The sequence below is a fragment of the Diabrotica undecimpunctata genome, chromosome 5 (assembly GCF_040954645.1).
Source record: "Diabrotica undecimpunctata isolate CICGRU chromosome 5, icDiaUnde3, whole genome shotgun sequence".
Taxonomy (NCBI): domain Eukaryota; kingdom Metazoa; phylum Arthropoda; class Insecta; order Coleoptera; family Chrysomelidae; genus Diabrotica; species Diabrotica undecimpunctata.
In genome coordinates this window covers 76219133-76241303 of record NC_092807.1, presented here as the reverse complement: position 1 = coordinate 76241303, position 22171 = coordinate 76219133, and the positions used below count along the sequence as shown (strand labels likewise).

The 22171-nt window shown below is 31.8% G+C and overlaps 2 protein-coding genes and 1 long non-coding RNA gene across 3 annotated transcripts in view; 1 reads left to right on the top strand and 2 right to left on the bottom strand.

Moving 5' to 3' along the window:
* The window catches only part of LOC140441396 (uncharacterized), a 343618-nt gene that overhangs the window by 24456 nt on the left and 296991 nt on the right, over positions 1–22171 (top strand). The gene's annotated exons all lie outside the window — the stretch shown is intronic.
* Positions 5520–7695, bottom strand: LOC140440663 (uncharacterized). Its single transcript, XM_072531025.1, has 3 exons — positions 7482–7695; positions 7097–7415; positions 5520–7036 (listed from the first exon to the last, which is right to left on the bottom strand). The coding sequence occupies exons 1-3, from the start codon at positions 7669–7671 to the stop codon at positions 6157–6159; spliced, it is 1389 nt and encodes a 462-aa protein (XP_072387126.1). The 5' UTR covers positions 7672–7695; the 3' UTR covers positions 5520–6156.
* LOC140440662 (uncharacterized) lies at positions 12313–17911 on the bottom strand. Its single transcript, XR_011950903.1, has 3 exons — positions 13351–17911; positions 12976–13149; positions 12313–12600 (listed from the first exon to the last, which is right to left on the bottom strand). It is a non-coding gene; the product is annotated as an uncharacterized lncRNA (long non-coding RNA).

Genomic DNA, 22171 nt, shown 5'->3' with positions numbered 1-22171 from the left:
CTGACACACTGAAAGCATACAATCGAGTAAATCATTTTGAATGTCTTTTGACGTTCCTTTAAACACAGTAGCTTGCTGCAAATGGTCTTTGAGAGCTAAATCCTATTCTGAGGCTATTGCGGGGAAGTGAGAAGTGCGGTCGGTGGTATTCGGCCAATGAAAATTAATTTTTAGCTGAGCAGTGCTCTGGAGTTTCCGCATGTCTAAATAGAATAAAAATAACTAAATGTTACCTATTACTCATAAGCTGCGGATCTGTAATTTCTGATTTCAGTTACGGTTAATTAGTTGATTAAAAATATTATTTATAGAATAATAAATTTTAAATATTTATATAAATGTTTGTATGAAAATAATTATTGTGGGAGTGCACGTGCACACGTGCACTTATGAAGGAACCGCCACTGACTGTAAATTTGTGAGAAGAGATCGAGATATGGCTATACATTTCATGCGAATAAAATTATAGGTTACGTTAAATGTCGTATCACATTAGATGAAGTACTAAAGAGAACCGTGTTTATCGTTATAATAATTTATAATAATGTCGCAGAGAACTAAAAGGATTTGGGATTACTTGTTAATAATAATACACAAATAGCATCAGATAAGTTGCTGTCATTATATTTATTTGAATATCTGCTTAAAATCTGAATGTTCTACATAGCATGGGCAGTAAAAAAGTTAATTTCAAAAGACCAATCTAGATATTTAATCATTTAAACGTTTCTTTTTTTTTCATTAAAATTTTTTTGTCTGTGTTTTAAAAACGAAATTGAAAGTAATAACGACAATCATACCGTTGACATCGATACCAATATATTTCCTTCTGATTATTCCGATGATGATCCGAACTATGTTCCCTTAAGATCAGAAGGCGAAAACGAAAATTTGAATCTACCTAATAAGAAGAGAAGTAATGTGTCATTGGACAGACTATCATCAGAAAGAAAGCGAAAAATGACATAAAAGGTTAAGATCAAAAAAGAATATACAAAGAATGGGATGGAAATAAACCTAAAGAAAACTGAATACCTAACAACGGAGAATACAGAAATAAAACAGCTGGAAATAGACGAAGGTAAACAAATCAAAGGAACAGACAAGTATAAGTATTTAGGTTTCATAATATCAAACAAAGGAACAACGGAGGAAGATATAAAAAATAGACTAGGACAAACAAGAGACTGCATACGAAAATTGAACCCGGTACTATGGGATAAGAACATCAGCATGAAAACAAAGAAAAAAATATATAATACCATGACAAGAAGTATCCTCACTTTGGGTGTGAAAATTGGACAATAAATAAGAAAACCAAAAACAAAATAAGAGCAACAGAGATGGAATTTCTAAGGAGAAGCTGCAGAGTAACAAGAAGAGATAGGATAAATAACATGGAGATTAAGAGGAGAATGGGCATGAACTCCGACATAATAGACTACATCGAACAGAAGAGGTTAACCTGGTACGGACATGTCAGAAGAGCAGACCAAAATCGGTGGATAAATAGAATAACAGAGTGGAGCCCGATAGGAAGAAGAAAGAGAGGCAGACCCCGAAGATCTTTCAGAGATGAGGTGGACGAAGCAATGAGTAGAAGAAACCTACAGGAAGGGGACTGGCTAAACAGGAAAAATTGGAGAAAACGGTTGAGTGAAGGAATACAGTGAAAACTGTGGAAATCCTTGTATATATATATCAAAAAAGAACTTAATAGCAGTCTGCAACATAAGAACCGCAAAGATAAGTTTATACCTGCAAAGAAGATGAAGGTTCCTTGTAAGGATAGTTGCAGATATAAATGTAATAGCATATTAAATTTTGAAACAAGACAAGTAATTTTTAATGAATTTTGAAAACTTGAAGATCATAGCAGGCAGTGGCATTTTCTTGCAAGTTGCGTGACACAACCAGGTAAAACGCAAATCACTGTAAACAATTCTAGGAGGAACTTTTCGCGCAAATATAAATTTATTATTAGTAATGTCGAGAAACAAATTTGCAAGACAATGTTCTTGAATATGCTTGCGCTTTTTTGACACTTTTTAGCACTGCATTGAAAAAAATGAGTGAAGCTGGTACCATAGAGGCAGATACATAATACTAGACCAACAGAGGAAAACATAATACTAGACCGCATAAGATCCCGGATAGTGTAAAAGATAACATTGTAGAGCACATAAAATTATTTACACTTACCTTCTCATTATACAAGGAATAACTCAAAATGCATGTACTTAGAAAAGAGGTTAAACATATCTGTATGTACAAGTACAAGCCCTGTATGTTGAATATGCCAAACTTACAAAATGGGATGCCGTCGCTACAGTTAGACAATACGGGGATACGCTAAACTCACAATTCAACATTGCATTTTTCAAGCCTAAAAAAGATCAGTGTTCAGTATGCAGTGCTTATAATAATAATACAGATCCGGGGAAAATAACTCATCAATTGAAGAAAATTAGAATAGCCATGTTTTAAACAAAGAGTCTGTTAGGAATCTGAAAGATGCTAATAAGGAATGGCCAAAAATTGATAAATCGTTTTTAACAATATGCTTCGATTTGCAGAAGGTATTAGTAACTCAAAAGTAAGTAACTTTTATTATAAGAGTAAGCTTGCAACTTATAATTTTACTATTTATGACTTACGGCAATAATCAAGGATATTGCTACGTATGGCCTGAACAAATATCAAAAAGGGGGCCGAATGAAATTGCAAGCTGTTTATGGCATTTTTTAAAAGGTGCAAAACAAAATGGCATTCGAAAAGTCGTATTATACTCCGACAATTGCGGAGGACAAGAGCGCAATCGTTTTATTTTTTCGATGTTTGTTCATGCCTCGGTGACTCTGGATCTGGAAATAACACGCCGTTTTCTTGAGATGGGTCATACCCAGAACGAAAATGACAGCATGTATGCTGTAATAGAAGTTGCAAAGAATCGACATTTGAATATTTATACTCATGACCAGTGGATTAGCCTCATAAAGATGGCAAAAGTTACTTCCCCACAGTATAGAGTGAAATAAATGTCTCAAGAAGACTTTTTTAGTTTTAAACCAATGGTTAAGAAACAGAACTGGAAGAGAACTAAAACTGCGAAGGATAAGCAAAATTAGGGAAATTCACTTCGAATTGAATAATCCTTATAAAGTTTATTTTACCTACTGTTTTGCAGAAAATTACAAAGCATTCGACATCGCAATATTAAGATTACGTAAACCCTAAGAATATAAACTACCACGTTTAATACCAATTGAAAGTTAAAAATTATATAGTCTATTAAGTTTATGTAAAGCCAATTTGATACCAGCAATGTACCATGGGTTTTATAACTCCCTGCGGCCTACTAGTGCTGACATTCTACCAGAATGCTCTACAGATCAAGAAACTGGTTTCGAATCTGAACAATAGCAGTGTATTGTACTGAGCAGTTAGTCGTTAATTATTATTGTAATTAGTGCCATAATGCCATTATAAACAAATTGCTAAAAATAAAATATTTGTTAATTTTATTTGTTTTATTATTGTAGTATGTTTTTATAAATTAAATTTTTGTCAACAAAGACTGTAGTAACTCATTCAAAATCCAAAATCGAATATCTTTATGAAATTTATATTCGTTTGCAATAATTCTGATTGCACAAATAATTACTAAGTGAAAAAATGAAAAACTTAATGATAATTAGTATTAAACTTAGTGATAATTAAAAAATTACAGAACGTCGCTTTTCACCATTATTTTTAAACGCAGTTATCTCGGAATGAGCGATCTTGAGTTATGACAGTTTTCGTTGAGAGGGTCGAATTGTGGTAGGAAGAAATAATTTGGTGAAGTGTGGTTGCCGCAATGAGTGTGAAGTTATAACTGATGCTCCAATGCAGATGTTGCTTGAAGCAAAAGATGAAATGTTCAAAGATAAAGATATGATAATTGCCGAATTAAAGGCTAAAGAGGCCCTCCTCTATAAAAACAGAGCTTTACTAGAAGAAAAATTACAAAACTTTGAAGGAAAAAGCTATGCTGAGAAAACCGACAACATTGAAGCAGCTGATGTTTTGACATATGCAGAGAAGACGAAGCCGCAGCAGCCAAAGCAATGACGTATAATATATTGACAGACTACACTATAATGCACAGCCTAGGTTTGGCGTGATTGGTTGGTGGGTGGGTCCCAATTTAAAAATTGGCGGGTTTCATGTTTTTTAAAATGACAATTGAGGTATTGTGACACAGTATATCGCTAAAAAATTTATTAGCAGAGTAGCAATCTACTGTGGTATTGGTACAAAGCGGATGATATTCACATTTTAGGATTAAGCTGGCTATTATAGTTTTATTAGAAATGTAATTATTTTTTCTTTTGAGATTATGTAGGTAAAATTAATTTCTGACTTGTGTTTTTTTATTTTGATATGCTAGTGATGCTTTTTTATTAGATATATAGATATTGTTTTAATTTTTTTTGATTAGGTAATTTTTTTATTAAGATTTAGAGGTTCTTCTTATTATTTTTATTTCTAGAACATTCATTAACATTATTATTCTCGTTAGCTTTCTCTATGTGGGATCGGCTTCTCTAATTATTTTCCTGTAAACTTTTCTGTTCTCTTCCAGGGACTAAGTACCTCTCCGCTTTTTCTCTGAGAATATGGTTTTTCAAAAACATGCAATTTCTGTTCATCCCCTTTTTTACTGCCCTACATTCAGTACCATACATCATAGCTGGTCTAAAAGCAGTCCTATACAATTACCTTTTAGTTTTCTTCGTACCTTTTTTATCACACATCATTCAATTTGCCTCTTTCCTTTATCTTTAATTGAAGTATGATAAATAAAACGGTAATACCGATCCTAAAAGCCGAAAATTATCATCTTTTGTGAGTTCTTGTCTATTCAAGCCAACTACTCTATCTGGAATTGAAATATCATATTTAAAAGAATCCAACCAATCCAAGTATCCAACTTAATTTTAATCATTTTTCATTAAGGACTTGTCTCCGCTACTCTATACCAAGGAGGTTCAGTTGTTATCTAATCCAGCACAAATGAGAATAAATATGGGCGAAACCCGGATGAAGCCCTATTTTCACACAAAATTGGCCAGTTTCACCTACAATTGTATAGTTCTAACACTATAATAGTTATTCTAACTATATATAGTAGTTCTAACACTATTATAGTTGTTACTTGCTCATACTCCACCCACTCATCTCTTTCACTCTAAATTGTTAAATTAGCTGTTTTATAATAAAAATTGCTGATGTAGACCTGCCTCCTTGCATAAATCCAAATTGACATTTATCCATTTTCATTTTTTTAGAACACTAAATTATATTAGATTTCACCACAAATGTAGGATAATAAAAATATATATATTGTGAATCGAGTACTATGAAAAATTGTCATTGTTAACAAAATGAAGCAGAGGTTTACTGGAAATAACTATTGCAAACCAAATAAAACACTAAACAGCTATGTTTAAAATGTCTTTATTCTTTATTAAAAATCTGGGAAATCAAAGGAGGGGGGCCGTTATTGATGCAATGGCGAAGGAAAACCCCTCTAAACCTCGCCTAGGGCCCAGTACATCCCGATTTAAAAATGCAATTCTAATATAAAAGCATACAAATATAACATCATTATAACATCATTACTTAACACAGCTTTAAAATTCAGGCCTAAACTAAGCATTTATACATATATTTTATGAAATTTTACTACATATATTACTAATTGTCGCTGGATTTGACCCTCAGGAATGAGGGAAGGTGGTCCAGTCGCACTATCCATAGCTATGTTGGACCGGAGCATATAGGGATCACGGTCCGTGGACATAAAGGTTATATATGAACCCTAGCTAGCGGGAAAAATACCTTTATTAAAATACAATAAAATGTTTATTACAAGTAAGAATCTGCAATAAAAGTTGATTAGTATTATAACTAAGAATCTGCAAAGAAAGGGGTTAGATATCTTAATACTAAGAATCTGAAAATAAAGTGTTAATTAGTCTTAGAACTAAGAATCTGTAAAAGAAGGTCGTTAGTTATGACATCTAAGACTAATTAATGCAAAAGGCAATTTGCAATAGGTAAATAAGCCTATAAAGTGAGCTACAAGAATGGTTCAAATTTAATTTTTAATCAGTTTCTTTTTTTATTGGAAGGAAAATATTCCTGCTTTTCCATTTTTCGCTTCTTTGTAATATTCTTAGGGGTTTCCTGAAATTCTTTCTTCACCTTACGTCTTGCTTCTTGAACGTCTCTCATAAATTTGTCATGTAATTGTGTATAAGTTTCATCATCTAAGTCATGTAAGCTGTCTATGACATTTTTGAAGTTTTCATTTTGAAGACATCGTCTGGTGTTTTCCTGGATCACATTTGTCTGTTCTACCTTCCCTCTGACAAACTCATTAATTTCCTCTTGATGCCTTGATTTGATAATTGAAGTTTCTGCCAAACACCTTGCAGCATCATCTAAAACAGAGTTAGTTCCCTCGCGCTCCTCGTGCATTCTTACCAAGTGCACATGCTTACACAAGATATTCCTCACCACATATTCAGCACACTCACACTGATAGCAATGAATACAAATTTTACATACTCTACAATACAATGTCTTACATTCATTTTCACATACTTGCCTTATATTTACATTATATAATTTATTAGGATCTCTAAATGACTTTACCTGAAATTGACCATATACCTTCTCATTTTTCTTAACCTCCACTTTGTTTTTCATCGTTTCTGCCATTTTGTGTGCTTTTGCTATAACTCTATCTTGATAATTGTTCGCATTTGGTCTTTCGATGTCTATAATCCTCTTCCACATTTTAATGTCAACTAGATCATCTATTGTGTCCAATAACTTTTCAATTGTTACCCCAGCACTTCTCCTAAGGTGGTTGGTCTTCAATAGGTTGTTGAAAGATTCTATCGCCATGTTTGTATTGATTCCTGAATTTTTTCTGTAACGATGAGCCCACATTTTGATTCTCTCTTCATTCTGAAAGTAATTCCTACAAAAAAAAATAAACTTAAGGATGACTTAAAATGTATGATTTCATATACTTATTTACCATGCCAGATAATTAAAAAAATCTATCTCATTTGCCTCTTGTAATTTGATTATATATCTATTACATAACTCCATAAATCTATCTTCATCCGTTTCATTAATAATTCTTTTCATCTCAGTTTTCATCTGTTTCTTCAAAATTGGATCTTTTATTTTCTTCTTCCCTTGAATGTTCCAATTTTTCACAACGTACCATGTACATAAAAGCCTCTTTGGTTGGTTGCCCATAATCTTCACCCATGCATTATAATATTTTTTATCGTCATCACTCATAAAATGTTCTGCATGAATTCCAGTTTGCATTCTATTCTTGAGAGCACCTAAAAGTTTTTAAAAATTATTTTTACTTACCAGTCATAAATTGTCACTACTCATATAATACATACCTAAAAAAACTTCTTGAACTACTTGGTCCAATCTGTTTGACAGTAAGAATGCAACTGGAAATCCTGTATTCCTGTCATCTTTAATAAGCACCACTGTTAAATCCATTCCCCTCTTGTTCGTGCCATGTGTACCATCCATACAAATTATGCTATGGAATTCTCTTAATTTATCTTCCATTACAGAATTCATGAATCCTAAGGCAAAATCTTCTTTTTTAAGTACATCATGTTGTTTTCCTAATAAAAATAAAAAATTTATAGTTTAGAGATAATTAAAGATAATAAATTAATGGTAAGAGACTGAAATTTTATTGTATTTTTTAACAGGTAATCATTAGTCCTATTTTTTTTGTTGTGTTGACTTCTTATTTAACATATCATATTTATCAAAAACTGGAAGAGCAAAGTGTGAAATAGATCAGAATGGAGAAGTATTCTTTAACAGACTAAGACCCAAAAATGGTTGTCTAGTAAAATAAAAAACTAGTAAGTTTGTCCAATAAATCAGCACCCCCATTACAAAATTAGTTTTAATGTAAAAAACCAATGACTACAATCTTACGAGATATATTATTTAAAAATGTATATTGTTGATTCTGCTAAGAGTAAGGTTAGTTACATGAGTCAAGTGATAACAATTGTCACAAGTCAAATTGGAATAGGATTAATTATAATTGTAGTAGGCATAAAAAAATGATAGGTCTTTACCTTCCTTCTTGAATAAGAAAGCATAATTCTTGTTGTTAGCATTCCATTCCTGAACCTTTAAAGCCGTTGCTACCATATCATTTTGATCTCGTTTCTTATATGTATTATACTTCCTGGACAAATTTGAGAGATCTTTACTTGTTAATAGTTTTGGTGTTTCCAATTTTCTTGAATCTTCTAAAATTCTGCTGGATGGCACCCCAGATATTAACTTCTCTACAATCATTTTTTCTTCTGCTTTTGCCAGATGCATGGTTCTTAATTCCTCTTTATGTCCAGCATGTGTTTTCCAATAACTGACTGAAACTTGTCCTTGATCTCTCAGTTTGCAAATCAGCCTGGAGGGACACACTCCTTTAATTTTAATTGATCCACCAGATTTCTCTGTTCTAATTTTATAGTTGGGCTTATATCCTAAATATAGATTAGTATAAGTTTTAAATATTACAAGTAACAAAGTATTGTACCTACCTTTAATGTTACTTCTGTTACACTCATAGTATAATGTCTTCTGTTCATTTCTATTAACAATTCTATTCATTGTATAACTTGTCTCAAATTTCTGCATGTCTTTCCATGTCTCATATTCTTGTAAACTAGAAAATTCAAAAGTTATTAATTCAATACTCACCTGGTGGTTCCTTTTAAGATATTTTCGTAAGTTCTCATGGCTTTTGAAATTAGTTTCTTGTTCACATAAGGGACAAATAATGTGATTAATTTTCTTAATCGACATATCTATGTTATGTATTCCTTTGATATGACGATTTCGTAATTCCACATTTTTAAATATTTTGCTGCAAAGATGGCAGGCTCCTGAGTTAATTTCACAGCTTGTTAAAGTAGATGGGACAGAATCCATAATTGCTTGCTAAAACAAAGTCTTAGGTAATTAAATATGGTGTTCTAACGAACAGATTTTTAAAACAATTTAACAGATTTTTAAAAATAAATGAGAAAAATTTAAATTGAAATGTTCTGTGTGGTTGCTTATTGGCAAATTGGTATAAAACCGCCTAATCACAGATGTTTAAGCGCCAAACAGAGAGATACATAACCTGAAAAATTCAAAATCCGATGAAGATGCTGACCAATCCACAGCTCTTATGCTGTGACCAATCACGCCAAACTTAGGCAGTGCATTATAGTGTAGTCTTATATTGACTAAGCAGTCCCGTATTCTCCCTATATAATCCGGTGTCCTAAAGATCTCCGCTCAAGGTATGTTTACCAGAACAGCGGCGTGCTCATTTGTATTTTAATGACAATAATTATTTTTTTAATTAAAATTAAATATTTATGATTTTTTTTGTGTTCTCGCCTATAAGAGAACAAATTATTTTTATAATGTTTGTAAAGTACATTACCTGAATTTTAATCATTTTACCAACAGGAAATATTGAAATTTTGCCTAAAGATTAAAAATTCTCATTTTTTAAATTGTATTAAGAACTATTGATTATTATTTAGTGTGAAGGAAATTTTGATAAATAAATCTAATCAGGTTTGCATTTTTATTAAGTGTTGCGAGTCTATTTAGAGAGTCGAAAGATTGCTAGAAGTCTATAAATAGTAAGTGAAAATTTATATCACGTTCATATCACTTTTCAATCAGCTGTGTTGATTGAAATCAGCTGTGTTGTTGCATCTATGGTTGATTTTCTTTTTCTGAAGCCTGACGGATATTGCCCTAGTGTATTTTCGGTAATTTATCTATTTCCCAAATGTGCTTGACAATATTTTGTATGTGGTGTTCAGTAACATGATTCCTCTGTAGTTACTGATATCCTTCGGTCTCCTTTTTTAATATCGTTATTAGATGACCCTTTCTCCACTACAGCAGTATACTTTCTGAGTTCCCTGTATTTTTTATTAGTTTAAGAATCCAGTGCATCAAATTGTCTTCTTAATTTTTTATTAATTCATTTTTTATTATTTCCTGGTGGTTTTCACTGTTGCAATAATTTCCTTGTATAAAGCAAATTTTGAAGTTTATATTAAGGAATTAGGAAGAAAATTAAAAGGTTACTTGAGTGCAAACAAACAACAAACTTTTGAATTCTAATTTCGTGTTTTGTTGTAATGAATTAAAAACAAACAAAAAAAAACATCAAATCAATTATACATTTTTAACAAAAAACATACAAAAGAAATAAATCATAAAAAATTTTGCAACATAATTAGTAATTTAATTAACGCATTAATGCACACAACGTAATAAATACAGTTTCAATTATTTTCTAAGACATACAATATGTTGTATATAAAGATACAATATGTTATAATAATAAATAAGTTGTATACCAAAGACTTCTATAATTGTAATGCTGGTGTGAATATACAAAATAGGACAAGATAATGCCCTGCCTAAATCGCACAGGCCGATCAGCCTTACATCATTTTTGTTGAAACAGAAAAAATTCTTGATAGACATATTAAGGGAAGACCTTTGAGGGATCATTCTGTCATTGGCAACCAGCATGCATATCAAGAAGGAAATCAACAGAAACAGCAGTGGACGAAGTAGTTCAGAAAATCAGTCACTCAATTAATAATGGAGAGAATATTTAGAAGGCACATTTAATAATGCCCTATCAAATAGATCCACTATCAATGTGTGTTACTATGTGTAACTGGATCAAAGCAATGCTGGAAAATATATTGTTGAGTGAATAGAAGATTGTCACAAAGGTGCAAGGAGAGATTTTGGCCAAAACTGGTAAGGGTGTTCACAGGGGGGAGTGTTTTCTCCCCTCCTCTGGTCACTCCTGGTGGATCACTTGATGTCACTTCTTGACGCACACGGGGGAAGAAGTACATGCCTATAGGGGTAATCTAGTAATTATGGTAAGAGGAAAATATGGTAATTTTCTTTCCAGCACACTCCAAAGAACATTAAATATCCTTAGTAGGTAGTATGACATGGAAAAATTCTCTATCAATCTTAGTAAAACATGTAGGAGTAATATTAGATAAGCAGCTTACATGTAACGCCCAGTTGCAAAGAATAACCTACAAAGCAAAGGTTTCCCTTTCTACATGTCACAGAGTATGTGGGAAAATTTGGGGTTTGAAACCCAAACCGATGTACTGGCTATATATGACTAGTCAGATCTATGATTACGTATGGCGCACTTATATGGTAGTTTAAATAACAACAAAAGACCACTTAATAGAAGCTGAATAAGCTTCAAAGACAAGCATGCTTAATCATAACACGAGCAATGTTGACTACCCTAACTGCTTCATGGAGGTCATGCTTTGATCTCTCTTCATTACATATATGGATGGAGAAGGATGTGAAGATAGGAGCATACAGAAGGTGGATAAGATGTCAGGAAGCAGGGCAAAAGGATACCTTGATCAAATCTGGAGAGATAATTAAAAATTACCTAGATTTGGAAATAGTACCAGATGCAATGCAACCTAAATATAATTTTGAAAAATCGTTTACCATCCTCTTTATAGGAAGGTACAAATAGGAGTTAAATAAAATCAATGCATTGGCCATTGCTAAATTGTTGGCAGCACCATCAAAAGTTAATGAATAGACTTTTGCCTGAATCATAAATAAAATTTAAGCAAAGATTTACTAAGGATGCTTTTTCTTATCCACAAAAACTCTCAATTAAAAAATATGCAACTGGCACTTTAAAATTGTCATTTAAGGCTACTAACATAAACACCAGTGCCTCTCATGCTTCTGGTATATTATCAGATTCTATATCTGTACCAAAATCTACAGAGCCAATAAATTTTTTCCCATCCCATTTTACTAGCTTACGAATAGACATTTCGTTCAGCACTAAATTACACACAAGTGTTACAAGTGTTTTATTTTGCTTCCCTGCCTCTTCAACTTTGTTTTTCAAAGCATTTAAAGCTTCTTTGGAAAATCGGGGTGCGCCATCAACAGTTTGGTACCCTTTTGTTATGGTTGATGGGTGTGGTAATGAATTATTAAAAGCTCTTCTTACAAAATCATAGGCTTTTGCTGAATACAATTTAAAGCTAGTGCAAATGACCCTAATTCTGGAGAATATTTGGCACCCTTTAAAAATCGTTGAAACAATGCTTTGGCTGATTCTGGTAAAGAGGCCTAAAACAATAAAAAATACAAAAATAAAAGAATATAATAATAATTTAATTTTGTTCTTTATGGAATATGTGAAAGAAAACTTACCAACAACACAGATTCAGCATTTTCTGTAACAAACCGTTTTTCTTTTAATGATTGTACCAATGCGTTTAATGTTGTTGCTTGTCGTTTTCATCTTTTAGTAGATTATCTTAGGGTGTCAATTTGTTTCTTTTTTTTTTTGCTGTATACATGTTTACTGATTCCATGTATCTTTTTCTTTTTCTTGGGCAGTCTAAGTCCGACATGGAAAAATCCCCCACATAATGCTTCCTAAAAATAAAAAGATTTAATGAAAGAAAAATTGCTTATTCAAGGATATAATAATGCAAATAAAAAATTAAATGAATATTGCCTCTTGTTATTTTTTTTTAGCTATTAATTCTCTATCTGCAGCATGCCCTTCAATATTTTCCTTGCCTAAGAGTTCCTCAGTTTCTGAGGCAGACAAAGTTAGTTCACTGCTAGCAGTTCGAAATTTAAATTGTGGGTGTCTGATGGACTAGGGAGAGCTTTAGTTCCTACCAACTCTTTAACGTCTTTAGAAGACCTGTATGCAAAGAGAAAACAATATAGAAGAAACAATAAACAGAAAATTTATATAAATATTAAATACCAATGTAAAAATTTAATAAAAACATTACCCACCTTGGTATAGCTAATGGTTTTGCATTTTCTTTTAGACGAACAAAGCTAGATTTCATGATAACATCATTTGGATCAAAATGATCACAACAAATACGTGACCATCTGGAAAGCTTGTTCTTATTTAATTGTAAAATGTATATCCAAATTTCCTGTTTTTCTTCGTCAAAAGGAAATCTATGAAAAAAAAATTAGTAAGAAAAATTATATTTAAATGATTTTAATAAAAAAAAGACAAAAAATTTAATGGAAATTGTTATTATTCAGTATAATGCATAATAATTTATTTATTTATTAAATAAATAACAACTAAACGCCTCCACTGGCTATCAAACATAACCTAATATTTATAAAACATACATATAAAAAATAACTTACTTGAAAAGTGATAACGTTTCGCTCTTCGAACTTCAGCGACCACAAACAAGATACCTAAATAGCATTTTACTAAAATAGTAGGTAAATGACTCAAAAATTTTAAATAAAATTTGCTTGTCACAAAAAATATGTAAACACATAATTTCATATCAAAACAATAAACAATAACAAAGGTATTTCATGTTGCGGACACTTTTTAAAGCGTGCACGGAGTCTATATATTATACGTCATTGAGTCAAAGTCAAACCATAACCCCCAAATTTTAACAATGAAAACAAACACAAATGCAAACAGAGATGAGCAAAAAAATGCAGAAAAGACGTCAAATGCGCAGTTTCCTGTGTTTTCAGTCTATGAAGTCAATGCAGCAGTTTTACAGGCTAAGCAACAAAATATCATGCATAATAATAAAAATTTGGAAGGGAAAAATAATGAGAGTGAATGGGTGTCTGTGGGCCCCAAGGCTAATCGTCATGGGAGAATATTCAGATGGTTCCTAAATCAGCATCTCTGCATGTTACAAAGATTGGCTCCTAACACTAAACCCGAAGACTTCAGAAACAGCCTTAGAGAGAAGTTTCCAGAAGTGACCTGCGAGTCTGTTGAGTTGAAACACCCAGACACTTATTCCTCAATGAAGGTCACTGTTAACCAAGATAATTTCAGAAAGGTTTGAAATAGAGAAGTGTGGCCTAGTGGTGCAGTCCTTTCCCGGTTTTTTATGAAGAGGAGGGTGTCGACAGAAAAATAAACGGACCCTCTCAATCAATACAAATAGTAAGTTATATAAACATTAAACACCAAAGAAACTGATGTCAATATACTATCAAAATGTACGTGGTTTAAGAACCAAAACCAATACAATATATACTGAAGCTCTAACTGAAAACTATGACATAACTGCCCTTACTGAGACATGGCTGAATGAAGGTATTTTTGATTCTGAACTTTTCGACAATGGGTACACAGTGTTTAGGAAAAGGTAGGTCAGACCATAGGCTGCAAGGTGGAGGAGTACTTTTAGTAATCAAAAATAAACTACCTTATGAACTTGTTAATGTTACCTGTGATAGTGATTGTGTAATACTTAAGATAAATTTAAAAAACTTTACCCTTTATGTTTCCATCGTGTATTTTATACCTAAAACTGATGTTGTGATGTATGAACATTATTTTAATTTGTTTGAGAATATTTTATTATCAAAAAACTCAAATGTGATGTTACTAGGAGATTTCAATTTACCCCATTTTAATGATAACAACTTTTTGGATTGTGATAAAAATGTGATGATGCAGCTGTTTCTTAATATTAACAACTTGCAACAAATAGATAATATTCCTAATTGTATGAATAGATTTTTAGATCTTGCTCTGACTAATATAGATATTTGTACTGTGGCAAGGTCTGACTGTCCATTAGTGGCTGAAGATTTGTATCACCCCACTCTCATCTTCAGTATCATAGTAAGTGAAATAGCTGATTTATCAATCAACAAAAAGGTATATACATACAACTATGCTTAAGGTAACTACTGGCATCTTATCATTTAATTTTTCAGTTTAACTGGTCCTCATTATTCTTATAAAAAGGTATTAAAAATGCTTTTAATGTTTTTTATAGTCAAATGTACACCTTTTTAAATTGTTCTATTCCTAAAGCCAAAAAAAGGGCCATCAACTGTACTTCCAGGTTTCCAAACTGATTCTTTCAATATTTGATCCATAAAATTACAAAGAAAAATAGTCTGCATCGTTTGTGTTTAAATATAGCCTCAGGGAGCCCAAAGAGTGTTGAATTTCAGCTTTTAAGAACTGATATTAAAAACCAAACCAAATATGATCATAACTTATACAAATGTTCACTTGAAAACCATCTACTTGCTGACCCAAACAAATTCTGGACTTTCTTTAAGTCAAAATATAAGAATAGTGGAATTCCCATAAAAATGACATTAAACAATTCCAAGTTTAATACACCTTTTGATATTGCGAGTGCCTTTGCTACATATTTTGAATCAGTGTATGATACATCTCACTGCACACATTGTCATTCTCAAAGTACTGAGTGGGGTTCTTTTACCATTAAATATATCACAGAATTAGATGTTGTAAATACATAGTATTAAACAACTTAAACCCAAAAAGTCTACAGGCCCTGATGAAATACCATCCTATATCTATAAGGGACTGGCTGAACTCTGGCGTTTTTGTTTAATATATCGATTGAACAGGAATATTTTCCAGATATTTTAAAAGTGGCAACAATTTCTCCAATACATAAAAAAAATAAAAAAATGACATTCAAAACTACAGGCCTATCAGCCTTTTAAATAGTATTTGCTAAGATTTTTGAAAGTATTCTTTATGATGATATATATGAGCATGTTAAGAGTAAAATCAGCAAATTCCAGCATGGTTTTGTAAGAGAGACAAATCAACAGTAAGTAATCTCTGTGTTCTCTCTGAACATATTGCTAAGGCTATTGAGGTAGGGGAACAGTTGGACGTTCTTTAAGCTGATTGCAAATAAGCATTTGATAAGGTAAAAATCACTGTATTCTTTTAACCAAACTGGTACAGTTTGGTTTCTCAAGAAAATCTTTTAATTTAATAAAATCTTATTTGTCAGATAGAAAGAATACAGTAAAAGTAGGTAATTGCTTTTCTCACAATGTGTCATCCTCAGGAGTCCTACAGGGGAGCAAACTAGGACCATTGCTCTTTATTTTATTTATTAACGACTTGCCAGACTGTATTAAATCTTGTAACAGCTTAATGTATGCCGATGATTTTAAACTTTTTAAAACAATCTCTAATAAGAAAGATGCAGTCAAATTGCAAGATGATCTTAGCTCAGTTATTCAATGGTTTAACTATTCAAAAATGACTCTTAATGTTAAAAAGTGTGCAGTATTTCATATACGCGAAAACTCAATAGTGTTATTGAAGATTATTATATTAATGATGATCGAGTGAGTGAGAGAGTGTTATGAAGGATCTTGGAGTTAAATTCCAAATCAACATGAAGTTCAATATACACTTTTATGAAATAACTAACAGAGCTTATCATGCTTTGGGTTTTGTTAGTAGAAATAGCAAAAATTTCAGAATATTCACAATTATAAAACTCTATAATGCCCTGGTGAGACCACATATGGAATATGCTTCAATCATCTGGTCTCCTACTGCATTTTCAAACTCAGAAATGATTGAAAAAGTGCAGAAACGATTTTTATGATTTCTATATGTAAGGAAAAATAAGAAATATCCTGTGGTCTCATACAGGGTAATGTTAAACTTATTTCAGTTGCATTCACTTGCCACTAGAAGAAACAGTTAGGCCATTATGTTCATATACTTGATGGTTAACAGTATTAAGTACACAAACTGTGGTTTAATTGAGTTTATTTACTTTAGAGTACCCAAGAGTAGGTTAAGGATAACTAACCTAGATCTATTCTTTACAAATTACTATAGAAACATATTACCAATCAACAATATGTTAAAAATTTGTAATAAAGTATTTAATAGACTGACTCATGTGGATATATTTAATGTAAAAAGCTGTGAACTTAAGACATTGCTTGCTCATCAGCACTAGGTTTAAGGGGTTTATTGTATTTTTTTCTTATTGTATTATTAATGTTCGTTTCTTTCATTCATTTATTGTATTTTTTTTGTCTTAAACACTTTACATGTAATTAAACGTCGCCTGACAAAATGTTCAATGTGCTTTAAATGTATTTATTTTTTTCGAATCTTACGAAAACTAATAAATATTTTTGAAAAATTTGAAGGCAAAATGAAAGACTACATAATTACCGAGGACCGACAGTCCCTGAAAACTTCTATAATGTCTATTTTAATAAGTTACACTTATTTTTAATTGCAAATATTTCATTCAAAAGAAACTTAATTTATTCTGATGGTCTTGAGGTCCTCGGTAATAACGTAATCTTTCATTCTGCGTTTAAAATTTAAAAAAATTCTTATTCGTTTTCTCAGGATTCCAAAAGAATGAATACATTTAAAACACATTAAAAATTTTGACAGGAGACATTTTGCGCCTTCCCCTTAAGTGTTTTAACTGTTTTTTACTTATTACATGTCTAGTTAGGTTTTTTTTATTGATAAATGTTTGTGTTTTAACTTTATTACCAAATACAAATCTATTTTTACTTGTTTGTTACCAAATAAGTCTAGTTAGGTTTTTTTGATTGATAAATTATGTTTAGGTGTTTAATTTTATTACCAAATTCGAGTCTGTTTTTACTTATTACATGTCTAGTTAGGTTTTTTAATTAATAAGTTCTGTCTAAGTGTTTAACTTTATTACCAAGTTTCATAAATAAACAGTAGCGAAGCCCAAAATGCGTTTTTATTACATTTACCAGAGCTGTTAGGATAGTTTTAATAATAACTGGTTAATCTAATTATAAAAGCATTATTAATCACATTGACCAACTGCTAAGGTTATTATTAATATTTACCGGTTATTATTAATACAGACCGGACCATACAGACACTGTTCCATCATATTGACTGTATAGTAGCCTCGTATTTCCGTGAGACTGTAAAAATATATGTATCTGTAATAAAATCATTCAATAAAAAAGTAATTACTATTTAAATGGGAATAAGCCACAATTAAAGGTTAAAGTACGTTTATTGACGTTTCAATTTCCACTTCTTTAACGTACTTTAACCTTTAATTGTGGCTCATTCCCATTTAAATAGTAATTACTTTAAAATGACACAAGAAAATAGCTTCAGAACGATAATAAAAAAGTACTCTACCAGGAGTCTGTAAAATTATCAATGACTCAGACGTATATAATACAAATTTTAAGTTTCCACTTGATATTAACATTCAGACGTGCCTGGTATTTTACTTACTTTTACCTAATCAGTAGACCCATTTGTACCTTTCGGTATTGGGCCGTTTAAAATACAATTCATTACATTACAATATTTGACAGTCTTCTGAGGTGTCCTAGCTCTTAACGAACTTTCTCCATTCCTTCGTATTGGATGCCATCTGTGTTGCTTCCTGCCAAGTCTTACCCTTACTCTGCAGTATCTGCGAGATGTCACTGTTCCATTCTTTAATGGGTCTTCCTCTTCTGTTCTTCCCTATTGGTTTGGCGTCCCACACTCTTTTAACTTGTCTATTATTGTCCATCCGGGTTAGATGTCCGAACCATGCCAATTTTTTCTCTTTGATTGACTCGAGTATCGGTTTGATTTTGAGTCTTTCTCTTATTTCTTCATTTCTGATTTTATCAGTTCTTTTTACTCCTATCGTTCTTCTGAGGTATTTCATCTCTGCTGCCTGAATTCTGCTCTGATGTCTTTTGTTTAATATCCAATTTTCTGCTCCATATGTCACTGTAGGTCTATATATTGTTTTGTATATTGTCATCTTGGTCTTTGTTGATATTTCTTTGTTATTAAGGAATCCTCTATTTAGTGCTTGGAATAGTTTTCCTGTGTTTTCCATTCTGTTGTTAAGATCATCCTCGATGTCTCCTTTGTTGTTGATTACTGTTCCTAAGTATTTGTATGAATTTGTCTGTATTATTTTTTGTTGGTCTATCATTACTTCTATTTGATCTTCCGTCCTTTGTTTCCTTGATATTTTCATTATTTGAGTCTTCTCTTTGTTTACGTTTAAGTTGTATTTGCTTGCTTCTAGGTTCCATTTCTCTAAGTTGTATTTCAGTTTTTCTGCAGTTTCCGCAATTAATACTATGTCGTCTGCAAATATACACATCTCAGCATTTATGATTTGCATTCTGTTCCAACCGATGCAGTATTTCTTGAATGTTTTCTTACATTCTTTCACTATCTCATCTATTACATTTATGAATAGTACTGGGCTGAGACTTCCCCCTTGTCTAACTCCTTGGGTTGTTTCAAATGGTTCTGACTGTATATTTAACATTCTTACTGCATTTGTTGTTTTCATGTATATACTCTTTGTTGCTTATATCAGTTCTTCACTTACTTGTTTCTTCTTTAGGCTTTCCCATATATCTTTTCTTTTGACTGAGTCGAATGCTTTTTCCATGTCTATAAAGCTCAGATGTATTTCTTTATTTTTCTTTAAGGCTTTTTCTATTACTTGTTGCATGGTGAATATATGGTCTTGTGTGTTGTGTCCTTTCCTGAATCCACTTTGTACATCCTCTAATTTATGTTCTATTTCTTTTCTAATTTTCCTTTCTATTATGGTTTCGTATACTTTTGCTGCTACACATAGTAGTGATATACCTCTATAGTTCCTACAGTCTCTTGTGTTTCCTTTCTTGTATATAGGTATAATTACTGCATTTGTCCATTCTCTGGGTATTACTTTTCTCTTCCATATTAGGTTATATATGTATAACAAATTTTCTTTTGCTTTTACATTTACATCATTTCTGGTGCTACTTCATCGCTTCCTGCTGCTTTTCCAATCTTTATCTTTCTTATTGCTTCTTCCAGTTCTTCTTTTTCTATAGTTTCTGGATTTTCCGTGTTTCTCATGGATACTCTCCTGTTGTGGCTTTCCTTCTCCATTGTATTCGCTTGATTTCCATTCAGTATCAGCTGAAAATGTTCCCTCCATCTTTCCATTATTGTCTTATCGTCGTTTATTATTGTTCCTTCCTTGTTCATTATTTGTTTCAGTTTCGTTTCTTTGTTGCTTCTTAGGTTTTTCAGTGTTCTGTAAAATAATTTTACGTTTTCTGTGCTGTTTTCTTCCATTTTTTCCCCGAATTTTTCCCAACTTTTCTTTTTCTCTTTCTTAACTATCTCTTTAACTTTTGTTCTTTGTCTCTTGTAATTTTCATATTTTTGTTGTGTTTTGTCTTGGATGTATCCTTTCCATAATTTCTTCTTTTCTTTTATTTCTCTTTTCACTTCATCGTTCCACCAAGATGTTCGATTCCCTCTATTGTTATTTCTTGTGGTTCCACATATTGATTTAGCTGTGTTTATCATCGCATTTTTAAATTTTCCCCATTCTTCTTCTATTGTTTCTGTTATTTCATGTTCATTATCCATCTCTTTCTCTAGTCCTTCTGAGTATCTTATTCTCGTTGTTTCTTCCCTTAGTTTATAAATTTTTATTATTTCTTTGTGTTTTCTGTTTATGTTCTCATTTCTTTTTATTTCTTTTCTTTTGCTTTTGAATGTGGTTTCTAGTAGATAGTGGTCACTACCAATTTCATAACTCCTTTTTACCCTTACGTCTCTTATCCAGTTCTTCTCTGTTTTTTGCACTATAGTATAGTCTATAATTGATTGTTCGTCTCTTGATTTGACTTCTCTTGTGATCTTGTGTATCCTTTTATGTTGGAAGTGTGTGTTCATAATCACCAGGTTATTGTCTAGACAGAATTCGAGTAGTAAGTTTCCATTTTTGTTTAGTTTGTCCTCCCCATAAGGTCCGATGACATTGTTCCATTTTTTTGTTTCTTTCCCCACTCTACTGTTCATGTCTCCTGTGATCACAATTTAGTCTGTACAATCATTTATCACTTCTTGTAATTTGTCCCAGAATTCATTCTTTTCGTTTTTTGTTGCGTCTTCATCTGGTCCATAACATATGATTAGGTTTGTATTGGTTTCCTCTGTATCCATATCTATGTCTACTCTTAGTATACGTTCGTTGTAATATATCCTATTTTTTATTTTGTTGATACTCTCCTTCTTTATCATGCACGCTACTCCTGCCTGAGCTCTCTTCGTTTCTTCCACTCCACTGTATATTAGTAACATTCCGTTTTCTAATATTATTGATCCTTTTCCTTTTTTCTTTGTCTCTGTTATAGCTACTATTTCAATGTTCTTATCTCTAATTTCTTCCCCCAGTTCTATTTCATTCCCATTTATACCTCTCACATTCCATGATGCCATTTTCCAAATTGTTTTGTTCTTTTCTGTGTTTAAGTTGTACTTCAATTTGTTTTTACTCCAGTTTGTGTTATTATCTTTAGATCTGCTCATGTCCCTATTCTGTGCCTGTTTTGTTTCTCGGTCCGTTATTGTGTTTTCTTCAGCTAGTTTTTTGAACTAGTTGGTTCTGTACTGTATGTTATTTTTTCTATCTGGCTTGTTTTTTGATTCCATTTCCACTTAATGCCTTCAATAACTATGAAACCATATCCAATTTTTGTCCTTTTCCCATTAGTCTTTTCATCTGCTGCTATCTTCCTAAGATTTCTTTGCATCTCTATCTCTTTTAATGTTAGATCACATTCTATATATACTCTATGTTGCTTATAGTTTATTAGTTTACCCTTGGCTTTCAGTATTTTCATTTTATCTTCGAATTTTTTACATTCGATAACACACATTGTTTCATTTATCTTTTGTACCCTATTTATTTCTGATTTTACTCCCATTTTTGTTTCTATGAAGTTCTCCAGTTGCTCTGCTTCTATTGTGTCTATTGGTAAGCCTCTCATAATTAGGTTATTTTTCTTCTTTTCTTTCTGACATGCTTCCAATGCTATTTCTATTTTATCAATTTTTTGTTTCATCGTTGTCATTTCTTTCTTTAGATTTTCATTTTCTCTTATTATTTCTTTCATTTGCAATTTGTATTCACTATTTTCCTTCCTAATTTCTTTTAGTTCCTCAATCATATTACCCATTGTATTTTTTATCTCTTCCAGGTCATTGTTTTTCTTTTTATTATCGCTTGCTATTTGTCTCATTAGTTCCATCATTTCGTTCTCGCTGCTGGTTTCATTCGTTGTTGGTTTCGACCTGTCTGGCGTTCGGCTCACTTTTCTGCTCCTGCTAAATATATCTATCTCCTCTTTGCTT

Coding starts and splice junctions, on each gene's coding strand:
- LOC140440663 (XM_072531025.1), bottom strand. CDS start 7,671: ATGAATTCTGTAATGGAAGATAAATTAAGAGAATTCCATAGCATAATT. Junction 7,416..7,481: donor AGTTCAAGAAGTTTTTTTAG/GTATGTATTATA, acceptor AAAAACTTTTAG/GTGCTCTCAAGAATAGAATG. Junction 7,037..7,096: donor TTTTTTAATTATCTGGCATG/GTAAATAAGTAT, acceptor TTTTTTTTGTAG/GAATTACTTTCAGAATGAAG.